This window comes from Microtus pennsylvanicus, chromosome 17 (assembly GCF_037038515.1).
Source record: "Microtus pennsylvanicus isolate mMicPen1 chromosome 17, mMicPen1.hap1, whole genome shotgun sequence".
In the NCBI taxonomy this organism is placed as follows: Eukaryota; Metazoa; Chordata; class Mammalia; order Rodentia; family Cricetidae; genus Microtus; species Microtus pennsylvanicus.
Genome location: NC_134595.1, coordinates 10,465,522 through 10,485,669, shown reverse-complemented (window position 1 = coordinate 10,485,669; position 20,148 = coordinate 10,465,522). Strand labels below are relative to the sequence as shown.

The window sequence follows — 20,148 nt, the reverse complement described above, 5'->3', positions numbered from 1 at the left end:
CAGTAACTTGGACTATCATTCCTAAAACTATTTTTAAACATTATATAACAATATCTGACCCTCCATAATTAATGTCATTGGAGATGCAGAAATGGGGTCGTGTCATTGTGGTATAGTATTTACTAGAAAAGAAAGACTGTATAATTGCTAGGTAAGGACTCAATATTATTTCTGAAAATAACCATTCATTATGTAAATGCTTCATTCTTTTTGTTCAAGAAATGTGAAATGTTGTTTTTACATAATATGTATGAGTGAATGAATTAGAAAAACAGCAAGAAAAATAGAAAAGCATACTAAAGGGAAGGCATTACCTATAGTTTCTAAAAATGCCCATGAAGGTGCTATGAAGTGTGTGCATGCATGCTCAACCCTCAGGAGGGCTTACACATTGCTAAATTATCCAAAAATAATCTACTCACTTGGACCCAAAAGCCTACTGAAAAAAAAAGATAGATTTAGATATAGTTGAAAAATTAGCCTGAAGATGAAGATTCAAAAAGATAAAAAATACAGGCCCACTCATGCCCTAGGCCCTTGGGGACCCTGGGGGTGCCACTGAGATGAACAGGTGTATGGTGCAGCAATGGGAGAGAAGAAGTCTTAAGGTTCTTGCACTGTGGAGAGAACCCATGCTGAAGACTGAAGATATAGCAACAGTGAGGAACAGGATAATTTGGCAGCCTACACTGCCACCTGATGCCATGTGACTTCCGGGCCTATGCGGCTACCAAGCACCATGTCTGAGTTTGTGACCCTACTAGAGCCAGGGTCAGTGTTAACTTCCATGGCTTTGTTAGCACCAAGGACCATACAGATGCCCGAGGTCTGGACCACCACCTGAGGCCAAGCTGATGTCCAAGGGCCATGCTGCTGCCAGGGACAAACTAATCTGGGTGGCCTGCACTGCCACCTGAGGCCATGGTCCATGCTGGAGCTGCAGCCAAAGGCCATGTGTGGTTCTATTGCCCAACTGCAGCCAGGTTCTATGATGATGCCCTTGCTATATTACTGCCAGCGGCCACAGGACAGCTGGATCTGGTGGCCAGGGCACAGAAGTGGTCCTGCCTCTCGCTGGTCAACTTAGCAGGTTAGTGGCTCCGCTGCTGGGAGAGCCGGCCCTAACTCTCAATGGAGAACTCCCCCACTCTTCACCAGCTGCCACAACTGAAGATGCCACACGCTGAATAGTTGGCCCTGACCCCTACCTGAAGGGAACAATCCTGGTGGAGGCTGGGACTGATCAACTCAGCTACCACCCAGGCCCACACCCAAGGCTTTGAGTTGGCCCACCCCAACATGTACCCCATCCCGGACCTCCTAGAGCTTGTGAAGAGAGCAGTCCTGTAGAACCAACAGGATCATTGCAATGAGCATCTGAGAATAAAGCTGTTGGGGTGAAAGAGTGTCCTGTGTGGCACACAGCTTCCAAAGCCACTAAGACAGAAGAGTATATGATGGCAAAGACAGGAAAGACAGAGGGAGGAGGCTACAATGGTGGAAGGCTGACATGAAAGAGCTGGAAAATGGTGGAACAGGTCACATAATGTGAAATACCCAAAGAATCAATTTTAAAAATGTTAAAATAAAGATAAGAGATAAACTAGAATTTTCACTTTGAAACATTTTTAGAGGAGAAATGAAGGAAGCTCCAGAGATTGTTCATATGAGTTATGCAAGACTTATCATATGAAAAATTAAAATCTGAAATATTTACTTATATGTCTTAAGATAATCACAATAAAAGTTTTTTATAGTGTATCCCAGGCGGGCTTCCAACTCATCATTTTTCTGCCTCCATTCAGCATATCCTGCCATTGTATGTCATCATAACTGACTACAATAAAAGTTTTTTGGTGGGGGAGGATGTTCAAGATAGGGTCTCACTGTGTAGCCCTGGCTGTTCTGGAACTCTGTAGGCCAGGCTGGCCTCAAATTCAAAGAGATCCACCTGCCTCTGCCTCCCAAGTGCTGGGATTAAAGGTGTGCACAACCAATCCGTCCAACAACAAAACTTTTAGATACTAACATACATTTCTTATAAAAATAAATACACTTTCCAACGCAGAATGAAAACTGGGTGGGAAGAGCGGAACTGTCCCATCTCCATTTTACCCAGGGAACTGGTAAGCATGGAAGGGGTCGTAGTCATCAGTCAGACTTCACAAGGGATATGGGAACTACTATGGAAAGTCTTAGAAAAGGAGGGAAAGAAGGAAAAGGAAAGAGAAAAGGAACACCAAAATTTCAGAAATTTAAATCTTCTTTTATTTTAATCTTTAAAAATCAAAATTCTAAGTTATAAAAACTGGAAATCATTATAGATGTTAACAGTACAAAGGGTAGTAAAATAAAGAAGAATCCAAATCTAAAATTTGCAAAATGTTACAATATACTTACAAAAAAAGTCACACTTTAGAAAAGGAAACTCAACTTAATTGTAATAAACCTTTCTTTTTATAAAATTACATAATTACCTTCTCCAAGGAATACACACAGAGGAATACATATACCCATAGATATACGTATCCCTATCTATTTATGTAAGACTTGGAAAAGACTGTAATATGAGGTATAACTAAATTAGATCAATAACATTATCTATTTTCCATGCTTTCTTAACAAAATTAGTTCACCTTCCAGAAAAGAAAATATCATGAAATTTTAACTGTTAAGCATTTCATACTTCCAGGAAAACAAAGACACAAAATGCTTATAAGGTCCACTACATAATCTATAGCTTATCCATTTAACAACAGTTTTGAACAATTTCAGTTTACTTTCTTATATGATTAATCAGTTCTTCAGGAAGGTATCATTTGTTAAAAAGTCATATAAGAGTAGACATTGTCTGGATAATGGTGCTGCAAAAAATAAATAAAGCTTACTTTAAATGTTTTATGAAAATCAACAAAGTGAAAAAGTATAGCAGATTACAGTGTTCTCTTTCATAATTTGTAGTTAAATTACTTTCAAAGCTTCATATAAAATGTATTCCTGTTAAACTGCTAGCTAAAATATTATACAAAATTCTCACCAGAATCTGAACGTCTGTAGCCTGCTCTTGAACTATGTGAATTGCTTTTGCCAGATCTTCTTCACCTTCTGGAATGCTGAAATTGTCATCTGGTATCTAGACAAGGACAGGAAGAATGGGTTGACATATTGAGTGCCTTACAGTGCTCCCCACTTATACAATGATACATCCTCAGACACGATGCAGATGCTTGAAGATGTGGTTACTTACCATCCTTGCAGATACTATTGTTCTCATATAAACATAAAATGTAGTCTATGTAGACACAATAAGAGACCAGTAATGATGACAATACTAATATAACAATCATAACAGTTATGACAAAAAGTCATTAAAAACTGGTAATTTATGGAATTTTCAGAAACAATTTTTGGACTAGATATGACAATGGGTTATTAAAAACCAGAAATAGGGTACAATATTGGGCAGGTCTCACACAGTCTGTTGCACTGAGGAAGTAGAGTATTCAACTAAATAAAAAGTATCATTTTAATTAATGTTGTTATAGAAAGAAACATAAGGAGACAGCAACATTTCATTTCAGAAGATTTCTTCCTAAACTAAAGCTTCCAAGAAATATACTCTACATAGAACACTATGTGCTTCTAGAGATGAGCTCAATCTGTCTAACTAACGAGCCTCTGCCTGTCAAGGCCTCTGCCAGGCCCACTTACACAGTTGGTTCAGCCTCTGACATCTAAATGTGACTTCATATCCAAGCTCAGAAGCAATGAATTAAAAGAAAATGTTGAGACAGGAGCATGTTTTATAGAACTACAATTAAAGTAGAAGAAACCAGTGGACTATGCTTCAACTGATGCTGGCAACCTGGAAATCCCTGTCAAGAACAAACTGGATTGATGCGGGAGAGTCTTTTGTTTTGTGTTAATTTCATTGGTTAAATAAAGAATCTGCCTTGGCCCTTTAATAGAACAGAAAATAAGGTAGGCGGAGTAGACAGACAGAATGCTGGGAGAAAGAAGCCGAGTCAGTCAGTTGCCATGACTCTCCGCTCCAAGATGATGGCTCAGCGCTCCCTGCCTGCACCTGGACAGATGAGAGAATCAGGTTTAGGCAGGCGAAAGCGCATGGTGGATTCCCGCCGCCATACAGAGAGATGTTTTTAGGCTGCACAGTGCTCTGCGTGTCAGATTTGGCTGTAACTTTGATGAAAAGAGTTTCTGTGCCGCAAGCTCAGTCTCAGAGTTAAAGTGCTGAGTGTGGCTCCTACCTGGCAGCCCCAGAGCTAGTAGAAAATGGTACATCCTTCATTTAAAAATTGAGAGAAGTGGAGCCAACATCCAGAGCAGCCCTCCGCCCTACAGCTCAGAGGCTCAACTGATTCAGTCACAAGTGGCTCCGCCATGTTGGACTGGGCGGAGCAAGCTGGCAGTACCTGTTTTTGACCTAGAAATGTCACAGCTTAGATTCTTAAGCACTTAATGATTTAAAGGCACAAAACAAAGTGCTCCTGGATAGTAAAAAAAATAAAATTACAGATTCACAATAAAACAGATTTCAAACATAAAAGACCTATAATGGATCACAATGTTGGATAAATATACGTATCCTTAAAAGAGAGAAAAAAAATATAAAAAATAAAGTTAATGGTTTAAAAAACGGGTAAAGTCTTTAAAGAGACAGAGTACAGATAGTTATAGATTAAAAAAAATAAAAAAATAAACCACGTAAAAATGGAGTCTGGATTCTTTGTATTATTGTGTTTTCTTTAAATCTTTTGACTGTGAAGGAGCTAAGTACAGAGAGACATTTCATTATATGGGCTGCCAAGCTAAACCAAAATGGATATAAGGGTGTTATGATTTCAAAATTTGGGTCTAAGGATATGATGCTTTGGAGAGGGTCTTCTTTTGTTTTCACAGAGTATGAGACCCTGTGGATTGCTTCTATCCCAATATGGTATGATAGACCACGACCTCCTAAAAGGTTGCTGTAAACACCCTCAAAAAATTACTTCGCTCAACTGCCGACTGGGATAAACCTGGCACACAGGTTACACCCTAAATGATCTGATTAACAGCGCCCCCATTCAGCAAAAAACAGTTTGAAGAAAAAACTGCACCCATGTTCCCAAATATCGTTTTTAAATGTTCTTTTACATTTAAAGGGGGATATGATATAGATATGAATAATTTACATTGATATAAATTCTGCTTTATTGGTATTAAGTTAAGGTCAGTTTTGTTATATGTATATGCACATTTCTGATCTTGATTAAGGTGTTGTGATTGTGTAGTTCATTTAAAAATGTAATGTATATAGGTTGTTAATGGATAAACATCTATAATAGTCAAATTTGTAGTCATGTTAGTTAGATTTTCTAGATATATAGAGATATATTTCAGTTAGATAGACATTCTTCATATCTTTCAAAGACTACAGAACATGGCATTTAATGTTTTAATAACTTAGGACTTTTCATGACAATGAGACATGTCTGCTCCTGGCAACACCAATCTACTTCAAAAGGAAGATGGGCATCGAAGAGGCTCCTTAAGGAGTTGGATAGCCATTTGAGCAAGAAACTGTTCTTGCCTGGACTGTTGCATAAACTGGACACAAAGAACCCGCAGAGAGAGGACTGCTGAACTTCCTTAAAGGTGAGATGGTCTTTCAGGGTTATTGATTCATGAAAGAGTCTGCGAGACATTCTGCAGAACACAGCAGAAAGTAAACTGTCTTTAAAATTTCCTACTTCATGAAAAAATCTGCTGGATACTATGGGCCTGTAGGCCAAAGATGGATGCCCCAATGGTAGAAAAGAACTTTTGGTAACTGTCCAGGCAGCGAGATGTCTCTGTCATTTCTAGAGTTTTGGAAATTGCTTACCTCTTGTTTGCTTAGGTAATATTATATCCTTCTGGACTCTTTAATGGAGTTAAAGAATAGTTAGTCATAGTTATAGTTTTCCTTAGTTATGATAAAGGATAAATAGATATAAATATTGAAACTGTAATTCTTGTTTGATAACTTTTGTTATATGTAATCTTACTATGCTAAAATGAAAGCCTTGCTTTTTTGTTTAAACAGAAAAAGGGGAAATGATGGGGGAGAGTCTTTTGTGTTAATTTCATTGGTTAAATAAAGAAACTACCTTGGCCCTTTAATAGGACAGAAAATTAGGTAGGCAGAGTAGACAGACAGAATACTGGGAGAAAGAAGCCAAGTCGCCATGACTCTCCACTCCAAGATGGATGCCTGTTAGACTCGTCCCAGTAAGCCACCCTCAAGTGGCAATACGGATATTAGAAATGGGTTAGATCAATATGTAAGAACCAGCCAATAAGAGGTTATAACTAATGGGCCAGGCAGTGTTTAAATGAATACAATTTGTGTGTTGTTATTTCACGTATAAAGCTAGCCATGCGGAACCTGGGCAGGAACACTGGATGATGGGGAAAAGTCCCCGATAGAAATGACCACCTATGAAACCACAAACAAGGGTGGTGGCAGGAGTTGAACCCAAACAGAGATGGGGCAACTGGAACAGGAAGATGTCCCACTCAATGTAGATGTTGAAAGAGCATTTTCTCAACTCCATTGTAATCAGTAAATAATTAAACTTCTGCTTAAAACATATCTTGTCTTAAATAAAGCCCTTATGTGCTTCAGGAAATAGGAAAAAGCATTCACAAGAGTAATTACCTCCTCGTATTCATACTCATCTTCAGAAGCCTCAGTCAGGGTCACCTCTGAGCAGTTGTCAAGTTTAACACAGAAAAGTAGAACAGTGTTATTATACTACAGCTGCTTGACCTCAGTACAGTATTGGATCTAATGACTTCAATATGAAATTTGTAAAGACATACAAATTAAAATTCAACCTTTTTCTCCATAAAGCCTATAAGTTTAGATATAAATTATTTCAACTAGTATTTTATACCATTAAGTCCATAAAAAACTACATTCATTTCTGCCTGTATGATTATTAGCCAGTGACTTTTAGCTTGATTTTAATAGTATTTACACAACTACAGAATGTCATTCAGGTAGTATGAATTAGAATTAGAAACTATATAAAAGGGTGCATGCCAGCAATCTGTTTTGTAACTTCAATGCATCCACATTAACTACTCCAAGGAGAAAAGTGACTACTTGTGCTAGCTATCTATTGCTGCAAAACCATTCCCAATAGGATTTCTTCCTTGCCAGCTATTTCTTAGGAAGCACCAAGTTGCTGACAGCCATGTCTTTAAGGAACTTTTCCTTCACCAACTTAAAGTTTTCTGAATATTTGTGTTCTCCCAAGTTGCACAGCCACTCTGATATTTTAGAAACATTTCTTCTTAAGGTAGCACCTCAGTTACAAAAATCTGTGTTTATTATTTATTGTTGCATAACAAACTTCCAATAACATATGGCTTAAAAGAACAATAAGGAAACACTGCTTATTAGAATGTAGATGAACCTGGAAGACAATAAACCAAGCAAAACCACATCAGAAACACATAGGAAGATAGTAAAATAAATCAGAAACACATAGGTCTCAATTATATCTGGAAACTATAAGTTGTTCAGCTTAAAGAAAGAGACAGTAGTAGTAGTTACCACAGATTAAGGGTGGAGAAAATGGGGAGATATTGATGGAATAGAATACATTTCCAATCATGAAAAGAGTAAGTTTTGGAGGCGTAGTGCACAGCGTGAAGGCCATGAGACAATAATGAGTCAGAAACTTGACATTTTCAAAGAGCTCAGCTCTTCAGTGGTTTCACTACACCAAATGAAGAGCTCCTCAAAGAAAGCAAAATTAGATCAAACACATGATCCAGCTAACCATACTTGAACATCTAACCAAAGGGACCAAAATCAGTGTACACAGAAATGCCTGTACAGATGTGTTCACTGCATCTCTGTTTATAACAGCCAAAACAAAGGAGCAGCTTAGATGTCTATTAGCATGAACTGATAAAACAATGTGGCTCATACACATTCACAACAGAATTCTGGTCAGCTATAAAGAAGAAAAATATGACATTTGTAGGAAAATGGAACTGAAGATCATTATATTAAGTACAAGAAACTCAGAAGAAAAAATGTTGCATGTTTTCTCTTGTATGAGAAATCTATGTATCTATTAAGCCAATACACTTATGCATACACAATACTAAATCAGAGTAAATGATACACATATATAAAACATCATAAAGAAGCAGATTATTGTATATACTAATTAAAGCAATCATTTTTTTAAAAAAACAAATACATTGACTTAATTACTTGTCTGTTGCTGTAATGAAACACCATGACCAAGGCAACTTACAAAAGAAACATCATTTTGTCTTGCAGTTGCAGAGAGTTGAAGTTCAGAAAGGCAAAGAGAAGACAACAAACAGGCATGTGGTCTGGAGCAGGATGCTGGAATTCACATCTTTTTTTGTTTGTTTGTTTGGTTTTTCAAGACAGGGTTTCTCTGTGGCTTTAGAGCCTGTCCTGGAACTAGCTCTGTAGACCAGGCTGGTCTCGAACTCACAGAGATCTGCCTGCCTCTGCCTCTGCCTCCCGAGTGCTGGGATTAAAGGCATGCATCACCATCGCCCAGCTTGGAAGTCACATCTTGACCAAGGTAGAGAGCAACTGGAAATGGTGGGAATCTTTAAACTCTTAAGGCTTGCCTCCTATGACATACTTCCTCCCCAAAAGACACACTTCCCAAGCCTCCCTAAACAGTTCCATCAGCTGGACACCAAGTGTTCCAATACTTGAGCCTATGAGGGACATTATTGTCATTCAAACCATCATGTGTATTACTTTCTAACTGTATGATCATTTCAAAATGTCTGAGATAAGTGTATCAAAGTTTTACATTGTACAGCTGAATGAATGCAATTTATATTGTCAATCATATTTCAATAAAGTTTGTAAAAGGAACAATTAACATTTGTTACATTGCAGTTTCTGAAGGTCAAGAATACATTAGCTACTTAGTTGGATGATTCTGAGGAGCTACCATGATGTCACAGTCAAGGTGACAGGTGGCAGTCATCTCAAACCTGAGCTAAGGCAGCAGCACATACTTAAAGGAGAGCTAACATTGTCTCAGTGTTGGATGATGGCCTTCATTCAATCTTCATGTGATTCTCTCCACAGACATAGTAGCTAAGCTTCCTTCAGAATTAACAATAAATGATGAATAACCACAACAGTTTTTATAGCCAAGCCTCAAGTTCAATATCTTAAAGGCTGTACAGGGCAAGCATGTTCAGCATATAAGGACTAGTGAAGAGCAAAACCTGATAGTGGTGTAGCCTAGTAAAACAGCTCTTGCCAAGCAGGTGCGAGGTCCTGGTACCTGTCCCTTGAAACTCAAAAACAGAACACGAAATGCAGGAGGCAGGACCTTTGCTTTATCATGTTAGGGACAGCCCAACTACCAACCAAACTACCTTGCATGTTTTCAAGAGACTTGGAGAGGAACTATATGAGAAAAATCATTTAGAATGGTCCCTAAGTTTCAGTAAAAGCTGTACATCTATATTTTATTATCCCTTTCCCCACTCTAGAAAGAGATGAGCATCTATGAAGAAATCTTTCTTCATTGGTTAAGGTGAAAGGATAAACACAAGCCATTCTAAGCCTCCTGCCAGTTCTAGATCTGAATTTTCTGTAACATTTTTATTTATTTAAATAAAATTTCCTAGGGCTTAGCTAGAGGACATTAACATCTTCTGAGAAGTGGCTATTCCAAGGTGATTTCAATACCAATCCCTTGTCAGTCAGTTTCCAGAAAATAATGTCATTCTTCCCACTTGTGCATGATAAATTCCAAAACTAAGTAAATATTCTAACATCCTCGGTGCACAGACTAAAAATTACAAATGAGCACACACTGTCTATGTGAGGAAGAGATTCCAAAAGGGATTGTTAACATGGTGATATAGAGATGAAAATATCATTTGTCCTCAGAGTACTAGCTACGTAAGGCAACACTTGGAAATCTTACCCAGAAAATGTCCTCCGCAATAACTTTTAATCATGAAAAATATACTGCTTCCTCACAATAAAAAAAACAGATTATATGAAAAATGTCATTTGATAAAGCATGAATGTGTTTCCCATGGAGTATAGCACTGTTTACTTTCAAAATGACCCTTTGAGATTAAACATCCCTGTCATATTTAAGATGAAAATTGAGAAATATAAATTAAGAGACTTCCTAGGCTATGAGTGACAGAGACATGTTTCTTGAGTTCAATGCGGAGAATTTTCCGTCATATCATAGTATTTTTACACTGCACCATAACAATACATGGTTTATTAACAGATAATATAAATACAAAATTTGTTTTCAATATCCTAGGTAATGACCTCACATATTTGCTTTCCGTGTCTCAGTGGCACCTTACCAGCAGCTAAATAAAATCGTTTAAATAGCTCGATTTGAAGAGCACGGAGGAGAAAGAAATATAAAGCAGCTAGAGGCTACAGAACTGATCATTAATCTAACCAAGGCCAAAGGATTAGTATGAAGAAAGATCAAATACAGAACAAAGCACTCAAAAGAGGAGCAGTTAGACTCCCTGACTGCTATCTTTAAGTAGCCACAACATGATCTGTACAGAGGAGTTTCCCAAAGCAACTCATCTTGAATGTGGTAGTGTAGTGTCCTTGAAAAAATGTATTGCACTGTGTGGCTATCTGTATGCATCTGTTGTATGGATAGCTAGCAACACATGGCCAAACGCACAAGCTGATACTAAATGATTCTGTGGCGATTTACAAACGTGCATGCCACTGGAGATATAGAACTCCGTGACTGTGAAAATTAGAGGAGAAAGGGGACCAGAAATACACAGTGATGCAGTACACCCAGAGGACCTCAAGACTTAAATTTGAAGCCACAGGCTCAGTTCTAACCTCCTTAGTGCTTGGGGTAAAGATGGGTTTGTAGTCAGATGCCAATCCTGATCATTCCAATGAAAACAGATACCCTGCCCAGCACATCAAAGCGTTATCTATTTCCAAAGGCTCAGAGGTTCTAATGAAGAGAATGCACTGTATTTAGATACTGATCCCCTGACCCTTGGGACAGCCAGAGAAATGAAGAAGAATCTGAGGGAGCATCACATGCGAAAAAAGAGGGGCTTACATTTTTCGGGAGAGCAATCTTGCAAAGGTGAAAGGGGCAAGGCATGGACAACTGTCTGAAAGGAAAAGCTAACTCCTTACTCTACTTCTCCTTCCACTGAGCAACTTTCTCACCTGTGATCTGGTCTCCCAGGAGAGCCTGTGTTCTAGGAGGCACCCTATAAATTAAGCTCTTCGTGGTTTGCATGCAGAGCTGTTTTCTGATGGGGAAAATAAGTGATCATTTAGACTCAAATTGTTTTAATGATGCCAAGATGGCTCTGAACAGTTAGACGTTTCTACCCTCATCTGTCCACTACTCCCCCAAAGAATATATTAACAGTAATGTTGCACTCCACATGCAAATCTCATTTCCACCTTTTCTGTTACCCTTGGCTCTAGGGCCTGCCTTTCTGTGCCCTCACATATGCAGACCCTCAGTCTACAGCCTGTTCTTGCTCTTGTCCTGCCTACAACCATGGCATCCCTCATTTCCAGGCCAGATTCTATATCATATAGCTGCAGTCTAGCTAGAGACAACGGCTCTCACTCTGTCACATCTTCATGTTCTAAGAGGAATTTAGGGGCATCAGCATTTTATGGTATGAAACACTCCCTGATACTTAGTCACCATGGCCAGTCTCTAGACTTACGGAATCTGCCCTAGCTCCTGGTATTGTGGATCCCATTAGAAGAAAGGCCGAGATTTACAATGCATGCATTGAAAATGCCATAGAACACCAAGACAGTGCCACAGAAGACACAGCTTCATGACCAGATGCCTCACGGTGATACTTCAGCTGGACTAACAATAGAAATGACAGCCCGAATGGGTCGCAAGTGGGTTCTTCTGAAAGTGGATCAATGAACAATTTGCAGCTATAAGCAATAAACAAACTTCTTCACTTACAAGACACTTCCTCTGTCATCCTTATAGGTAGCATACAGCAAGCGGCATCTTTAGAGAGGACCAGAATGAGACATTACTAATTAGGCTTTCCATAATTTCCCAGAGCTGTAGAAAGAAATCACTTTGCAATCTTTGCAAACTTCTCACAGCCAACGTTCACAGAAGCAATAAAAAAAAATCCAGCCTGGATCCACTGTCATTAACATTTTATTTACCAAACTGGAAAGGTACTATAAACAGCAAATATCCCTCTCTTAGGAATACCAGCCTAAATAAAGTTAACTGAGAAATATAGATAAGAGATGACAAATAATTGGCATGCCCGTTGTCACATTCTCGCTGCTGTTTACTTGGATGGCCTTTACCAGGAAGTCTTCATAAGTCCTCTAGGTTATTAGCACCATATACACAGAGCTAAGACCAACTCAACAGACTTGGGAAGAGTGGAAAGCTACTGACCACTCTGGTAGGAGGCAGCTGTAGCACAGCTTCTGCTCAGAGCTGAAATACCTGAGCACATTAGTTGCATGCTTCTCATAGTGTGGGTGGTAGTACATGGGTCTTTCAAAGTCAGGAGACATAAAGATGGGCTCTACACACTATTCTTCTATCTGAACATAGTTTTTGTTTTTGAAACAGAGCCTCACTCTGTAGTTTCGGCTAGTCTGGAACTACCAAAATCCCCTCCCTTGTTCGGCACTCTGAGGGCTGGGATTGTGGGCAGCTGTCAGCATGCTCACAGTATCTGAAAATATAGTTATTAGAAGTCAATTTGTCTATAAGTTTGCTGCTCCAATTATAGTCTTCAGACCTATAGCATCTTGGGAGCTTGTTAGCCACAAAGAAACTCAGTGTTTACCTGATTTACTGCATTAAAGTTAATCATTTAAAGATTCATGTGTGATTCATTAAAGTTAACATAGACTACAGGACACAGAGCAAAATAGTTGTTCTCTGTAAAGAGCCCATGGCATTAAAGCATGCAATATTGAACCTTCTGGATTTAGTACATGGCTGTTGGTCTAGAGTCTATATTCATGGTATCAAATCTTATTATTTGAATATATGTAAGAAATTCTAGCATCTAAACACAAGCTTTCTGATAATTGGAAGTACTTTAGTTATTAGTAAATAGCAATTTACTAAGTATTTCACAAACATATTTTGCAGTCATATAAAATTTCAGATTTTACAAACTCTGAAACATACGTTATCTGAGGGATTTTTAAAGAAAGGAAGAAAGAAATAAAGGAAGGGAAGAACAGAGAAGCCAGTAAGTTCATTATATTAGTTACTTTCTTTCAGTACCCAATTAATAGTCTTTCCAAAACAACATAATGTTAATAATAAAAGCAATAAACTATAATAAAAAAGCATCAATGATAGAATTTTCAAGTAGGTGAAAGCTATCAATGGATGCTTCTCCAGCAGTGAGGCACTTCATAGACAACAGGCATCTTAGGTGGGACACCAGTCTAGTGCCTACAGCCTTGTTCCAGGGTGGCTATGAAATCCTTAATTTTGCAGCTGTAGATACCAGGTCCATATCTAGAGCTGAGGATGACGACAAGCCTCACTTTCACTTCACCAAGCCATGAGAAACTGCTCCTGGGACAGCGGTAACCTTAGAGAAGGCAGCAAACTCATCTATCTACACAACCTAAGACACTAAATTCTTACTGATGAAATACAGAGACCTACAAAATAGTTAAACACCAATCAGGGAGTGGAGTTAGGAGAGGAAAAAAAACCTTCAATGCTTCTCTTTCCTAGAGTGTGCCTTTCATTTTTCTCCCTTGAAAGGGTTTTGGTTTCGAGAAACAACACCAAAATCAACTAACCTTTAGCTTGCTTAGTCCAAACTCCTCCCAGCATGTGTCTGACAATTGAAACTGGGAACTCCTAAAGCCACACCTTATTACGCAGCCCTTAGTCTCTACTACAACTGAAATGCCACCAAACTGTGACTTTAAAGTATCACTGACAACTGCCACCAGCCTTTCTGAGTTCAGTAGAAAACTACTTGGCCCAGCATGTTTTATAATATTGCAAGTATTTTCCTAACAAGAAGTTCTATGAGGAATCCATCCACTCCTTGACTAGATTTCCAAATGCTGTGGTGACCACAGAGAACCATGTCATCGTGTCTGCTGCCAGCACACCTTGAGAAAGTGTAAAACAAATAAGCAATTCCATCAGGAAACCCTTCACAGAAGAAACAAGAGTCACTGATAACAACCAGCAGGCAACAGAAAGGACTGTTGCGGCCATATCTTTCTCCTGAACACCTTCCCTAAGCCGGAACAAAAACACTGAGGCCCATGTTGGCAGAAGCATCTTTCCTGTTGTCCTAACTGGCCTCTGTTACTGTGATGGAGCAGTAACCTTTTGGTTGGGGGGAGGAAAACTTTTATTTGACTTATAGGTTACAGTCAATTGACAGAAGCCGGGGCAGGAAAGTAAAGCAGGAGCATAAGCAGAACTCATGGAGGAACACTGCTTATAGGAACTTCTCTGGCTTGCTCAGTGACCTTTCTTCTAAAGCACAGGCCAGTAGGCCTAGGGATGACACCACCCACAGTGGGGTGGGCCTGCCTGCACCAAGTAGCAATCAAGAAAATGCCCTGTGGACATGGCCATAGGACAACTGATCTAGACAATCCTTCAATTGAGTTTCCTTCTTTCCGTGTATGCCAAGTTGACAACTGTCCTAGTTAGGGTTTCTGTTGCTGGGATGAAACACCGTGACCAAAAAGCTAGTTGGGGAGGAACGGGGTTATTAAGCTTGCACTTATACATCTCTGTTTGCTTAAGGAAGTCAGGACAGGAACTCAAATAGGGAAGGAACCTGGAAGCAGGAACTGATGCAGAGGCCGGACTGCTTACTGGCTTGCTGAACCTGCTTTCTTATAGAACCAGAATCATCAATCACCAACCAAGAAAATGCCCTACAGGCTTGCCCTCACACAGCTCAATCTTTTTTTTTTTAATCACAGCTCAATCTTATGGAAGCCTTTTTTTTAATTGAGGCTTCCCCTCTCAGATGACTTTCGTTTGTAGCAAGCTGACATGAACCTATCTGGCACAGGATTGAAATTATGACACTAATGATGGGTCCTGCTTCTGTGTCTGGTTGGAGCCACATTAGTCTACAGATGTTTCCTGTGTCTCTATGTTTTGGAGGAATACCAGATGATTTCCTGGAGAAGCTAAGTGAACCTCTTTCAAAGACCTTTTACAATACTGGTGGGTCATTATCTAGTACCAGTAGTATGGCATGAAGTATAAGAGAAATCTGGGCAAAATGCACTAAATCAGAGATATTTACACATATGTGCAAGGCAAAGGACACTGGAGTTCTGATTCACTTAAGCATACTATAATTTCTGTTTAGCCACTGAAGAGCCTGAAAGCTAGAGACTTTAAACCCAAGAAAGTCTCACTTCGGCAACTATAATAATTGCCTTACAAAACAATGTCAAATAACATAATACTGTCAATTTCTAATTACTCGTGTGAAGAGAGCCCAGGGATACAAGGATAATTGGCATTAATAATTAATCCTCAAACTTCATTCTGACTAATAGTTAAAACCTCTCCCATGACTAAACCTCTTCCCTCAACACTGAATGTAGAAAAATAACTAGTTAGATGTTTGCCTTTGCTACCTTCCCCCGGCTCTCTGTTTGAAACATGAAGTAGTAATCAGTCAACTATGAAGAGATGTAAGAAGACATAAAACTACCTAATTAACAAATCTGATTGTCTTACATTTGCAACTGTGACTTAAAGTGTTTATTGGAAGATCTGTGTGTAGCATATGAACGCACAAGGAGTGTGACAGAACACGCAAGACCTATGCAGCGTCGAGCCAGTTAGGAAGGAAAAGTAGATTCAGGGTCTCAACCCTAACCAAGAAGCTATCTGCAACTGATAAGGGTTTGCAAGGGAAAAGTCAGTTTATTCAATGGTTTCACTGGGCAATATCACATTCCACATTCCAGATCAGGCCTAATGCCCTGGAGTAGCTGTAAAACACAAAATGAACTCAAAGGTGTTTTTGTAGACATTTTGTTTCATTTTGGTTTGGGCATTTTTGTTATATTGGTCTTTTACCTGTTTGTTTTGACTTTCATTTTGGGGAGGGTTTGCTGGGAAATGCTTTTGTTTTTTTACTTATTCTGGATTTTGTTTCTTATTTTTGTTTTTGTTTTAGAGGCACCACAAAATTGCGTAGGGAGGGAGAAGAGCAATATCTGGGAGAAGTTGGGGAAGGCGATAAGCATGCTCAAAATATATTGTATGAAAAAATGTTAGCAAAAAAAGATGAGTGTGTAAACTGAAACAAGTTGTGGTTTTAATTCAGTGTTCTTCTGGAAAATTCTATAAATCTGATTTTCTTGTTTAAAATTTCATTGTGTAGGAATATTGTATTTAATTTACAAATAGATCTTCAAAGTGTTATCAAACTATTAGTCTCATGTTAATAATTAAACTATTTCTAGATAGTTCATTTTCATGCTGACAAGTTTTTACAATTGCTTGATGCAGATGAATTCAGAAATTATAACATATGTTTTTTATCTTTAAAGGGAACATTCTGGGACAGATATCCTGTTTGAGCTATGAAAACAGATTATAAAGACTCAATTACAACACTAAGGCATCCACTTACTTTATTCATATTGATTTCAAGGTATTCAGACTTACATCCTGTAAAAATCATTTAGAATCCAATATAATACTACATATTTTCTTTAACTCTTTACGCACTTCTGTGTGACTCCCTAAAATATGAATATAACTGAGCCTGCTAAAAATCACAAATGGATCGCTGCTGGATCTATGAGATCTTGAATTAAGACACAAAGGATTATAACTGTGTAAAATAATAAAGGGAGATTTTTTTTTACTCTCTTTGACATCTTTGTGGATAGTCATCTTTCTTTTATCTACTGAAAGAAAAACTTATATGACTCTTACAAACAGTGCACATTAATCCAGAATAATTAATGCACTTACCTAGAGGAATGAAGTCCTCTATAGCCTTGCAAAAATTAGTGAACCTAAATATACACACAAAATTATTCAATATTTCTGGTACCCCCATTCATAAATGCTCATCATGAGGCTGCTTTCTTCCAAGCATTTGTCAGCTTTAGTAGCCCAATTGAGCAGCCCAATGGGGGGGAAAGATTTCATCAGTGCTATCACTAAATAGCCAAAACCAAAACTCCTAAAGAAGGCAGCCAGCCATACATGGGCAAATTACTTAGGACGGCACAGTTGGACAACGTCCACAACCATGTGTGCAGTCTGTGCATCCATCTCTGTGCCCATAGACACAGGTCTTCCTTCATCTCTCTTAATGATGGAAGCCATTGCGAAGGTATTCTGAGGATCTTTTTTTTAGGACAACCATTAAATCACAGAACTGAATCAATTCCCTGAGGCACCTTCATGTCGACAAGGTGTAAAGTGCTGGAGGCTTCCCTATGCTCAGGACCACGGATGAACCTACACTCCTAGGGTGACTTCAGTGGGCGCTACGACACACCACGGACACTGCGCAGGCCCCGACAGCACCAGAAGGATACGCTCCAGGTAGTAGGCGCCCTCGGTGGACACCGCCTCTGCCGCGTCGCCCGTGGGCGACAAGCCAATGCCCAGCGCCTCCTCCAGCACCCGCATCGGCGGCACCCCAGGCGGAGCAGCCATACTCGCGGCCCGGCCCACAGGGTCCTTCGGTGCCCCACGGTGTCCACGGAGCCCCTCGGTGCCCCACGGTGTCCTACGGACTGGCGTGGCAACTCTCGCGAGATCGCGGGACCCTTCACCCCCGACTAGAGGAGGGCCTGAGGGTCAGCGCCTAACCCTCTGCGTGTCCGCAGTTGCTACGGCAACGCGTTGCCTAGTTACCCCAGACGCCCCAGGCAGCTTGCAGAGGAAACTAGATGCCACAAACCCAGCCTAGCGGCTTAGATTGCATTTTTAACCCAGGCTACTTATTGGGAGTTTTGATTTTTACTTGGTTTGGCCCTGTGCTTTGACCCCGTTCTTTCTCACTTTCCTTTCCTCTCGTTTTTCACATCTAAACATCATCAGTCCTCATTTTTTAGATGTGTAGAGAACCCCAAATGTTCTAGTAGGGACAGACTTAAAGGGGAGAATACTTGTCTCTCTAATTAGAGGAAGAGGGAAATTCTAGAAAACATTATTGGCCAATTGAGGAGATGCCAAATGTCCCTCATACCCTTAACAATGAAGATTGAGGGTGCTCACCTGTATTACACGCTTTCTAGCAATCTTTTAATGCGTTTATGTGGACATCTTTTTTGACTTTGTCTTCTTACATACAGACTTGGAATAGTCCCAGTGGCCTCAAATTGCAACATTGATTTTTGCTGAGGTAAACCCACATCAATAAAAATTATGAGCTACCTATAACCCTAACATAAAGTTTAACATGATATTTGGGCTAGGGAACGTAGTTAAGAGCTAATGTGCTTCCTCTGGAGGAAAGGAACAGGGAGGAAGGGAAGGATGAATGGGACAAAGAGACAAAGAGAAGAAACAGAAGGGATGGAAGGGTAAGGGAGAGAATTGACTGATTTGTCCAGTCATGTGTTTGTTGCTGTGACCAGTATATATATATATATATAGGCATCGTAAGTATGTATATGGTATATGTATATACACATCATTAGGACCATCTTCCGCTCAGGTTCCTTTTATTCTACATTCCTTGATGAATTCCAGTTGGTAACTACATAAAAGTTTCTATTTCTAAACAGAGGGCGAGACAGAGGGAGAGTAGAGGCAGAGAAAGAGAAAGAGAGAGGGGGAAGAGGAAACAGACAGACAAGGGGAAAATTGTTAACTTTCTATTAGATGATTGAGAACCCAAGTGCTGGAAGCCAGAAGTAATCGAGAGCCTATTTCCATCACAGCATAGCTATGGACCCACCACTAACTGTCTGTAGGCCTCAGCCTCATTTGTAAGCTGAAAAGAGTGCCGCCTACCTCAAATGGTTGCTATTAGCTGTAAGTCAACAAAGCATTAGGAAGCCATTCAGAGTGTACAGCAATAAGAAATATGAGCTGAACATGACTGTCTGGGTTTTGAGTTTTGGAATACAGGACACAATGATATCTAAACAGTTCAAGTTGCTGTCATTTTCTCATATCAAACATTCTGAGTGCTCATTAAATGCGTGGAACTGGAAATGCAGGAGAGAGATTCTGAAAATGGGGGATCTGTTGACTTAGTTCGTTCTTCATTTCGAAGGAAGCATGGCCTCAGCTAGCAAGATGCTTAGCTATAAACTGTTGATGTCTAGAAGAACAGGCAGAAATGTGAGACCTGCAGGGGACAATCTCATGGTGCTTCTAATGTTTAGTATATTTTATCTGCTACAAAGTCTCTGTCGTCTTTGATCAAGCTCTTCCTCGGTTTTTTAGGTAAATTAAGTTTCCTAGACTACACTTCCTGTTCTCTTATGAAGACTTTTAAAATCTATCTACCTAGATTAAGTGGAAAAACTCAAAAGTAAAATATAGACTTCTTTACCAACACTCAGAAGGCAGAGACAGACAGATCTCTGTGAGTTTCAGGCTAGTCTGGTCTATAAAGTGAGTTCCAGGACAGCCAGAATGGTTACACAGAGAAACCCTGTCTTGCAAAATAAAAAAAAGAGTTCTCATCATCATTTCTTATATATCAGATATTTTCTATAAGTAATACAAGTAAATTTTGCCTATTTTTATTGTGACTGTAAAGACCCCAGATTGAATATTTGTTAAAAAAATACTAAAAAGCTTAATATAAAATAATTGCTAAAAAGTAAAGCACAATTCTTTTAGAAAAATAGTCAGCACTTGGACATAAGAAATGGGTTTTTATGACAGTAATGAAATACAAAGTATAGCCAGTATTAAATGTGTAAGACAGAAAAGTCAGAGATACTTGTCAAAATAAAGAAGAAAAGAAGATATTTTATAGCCCCCAAAATATGTGAGTCTCATTTTGCCAGGCTTCCAAATAACCAAGGTATTAACTGAGTTACTAATCTATTTATGTCCGTGTAATCGATTTCAAATTTTAAGCTCATCC

The 20,148-nt window shown here is 39.2% G+C and overlaps 1 protein-coding gene across 2 annotated transcripts in view; it reads right to left on the bottom strand.

Annotated features, from left to right (window-relative positions):
- The window catches only part of Spag16 (sperm associated antigen 16), an 864,135-nt gene extending 846,283 nt beyond the window's left edge, over positions 1-17,852 (bottom strand). Inside the window, exons 1-3 of one of the 2 annotated variants that reach the window (XM_075951817.1) lie at positions 17,633-17,852; positions 6,704-6,750; positions 3,038-3,133 (exon numbers count right to left, since the gene is read on the bottom strand). In XM_075951817.1, the coding sequence (XP_075807932.1) occupies positions 3,038-3,133; positions 6,704-6,750; positions 17,633-17,753 (264 nt within the window). In that variant the 5' untranslated portion in view covers positions 17,754-17,852. The remainder of the gene's footprint in view (positions 1-3,037; positions 3,134-6,703; positions 6,751-17,632) is intronic. The other variant, XM_075951819.1, reaches the window with a different exon arrangement.
- Positions 17,853-20,148: the final 2,296 nt, after the last annotated feature.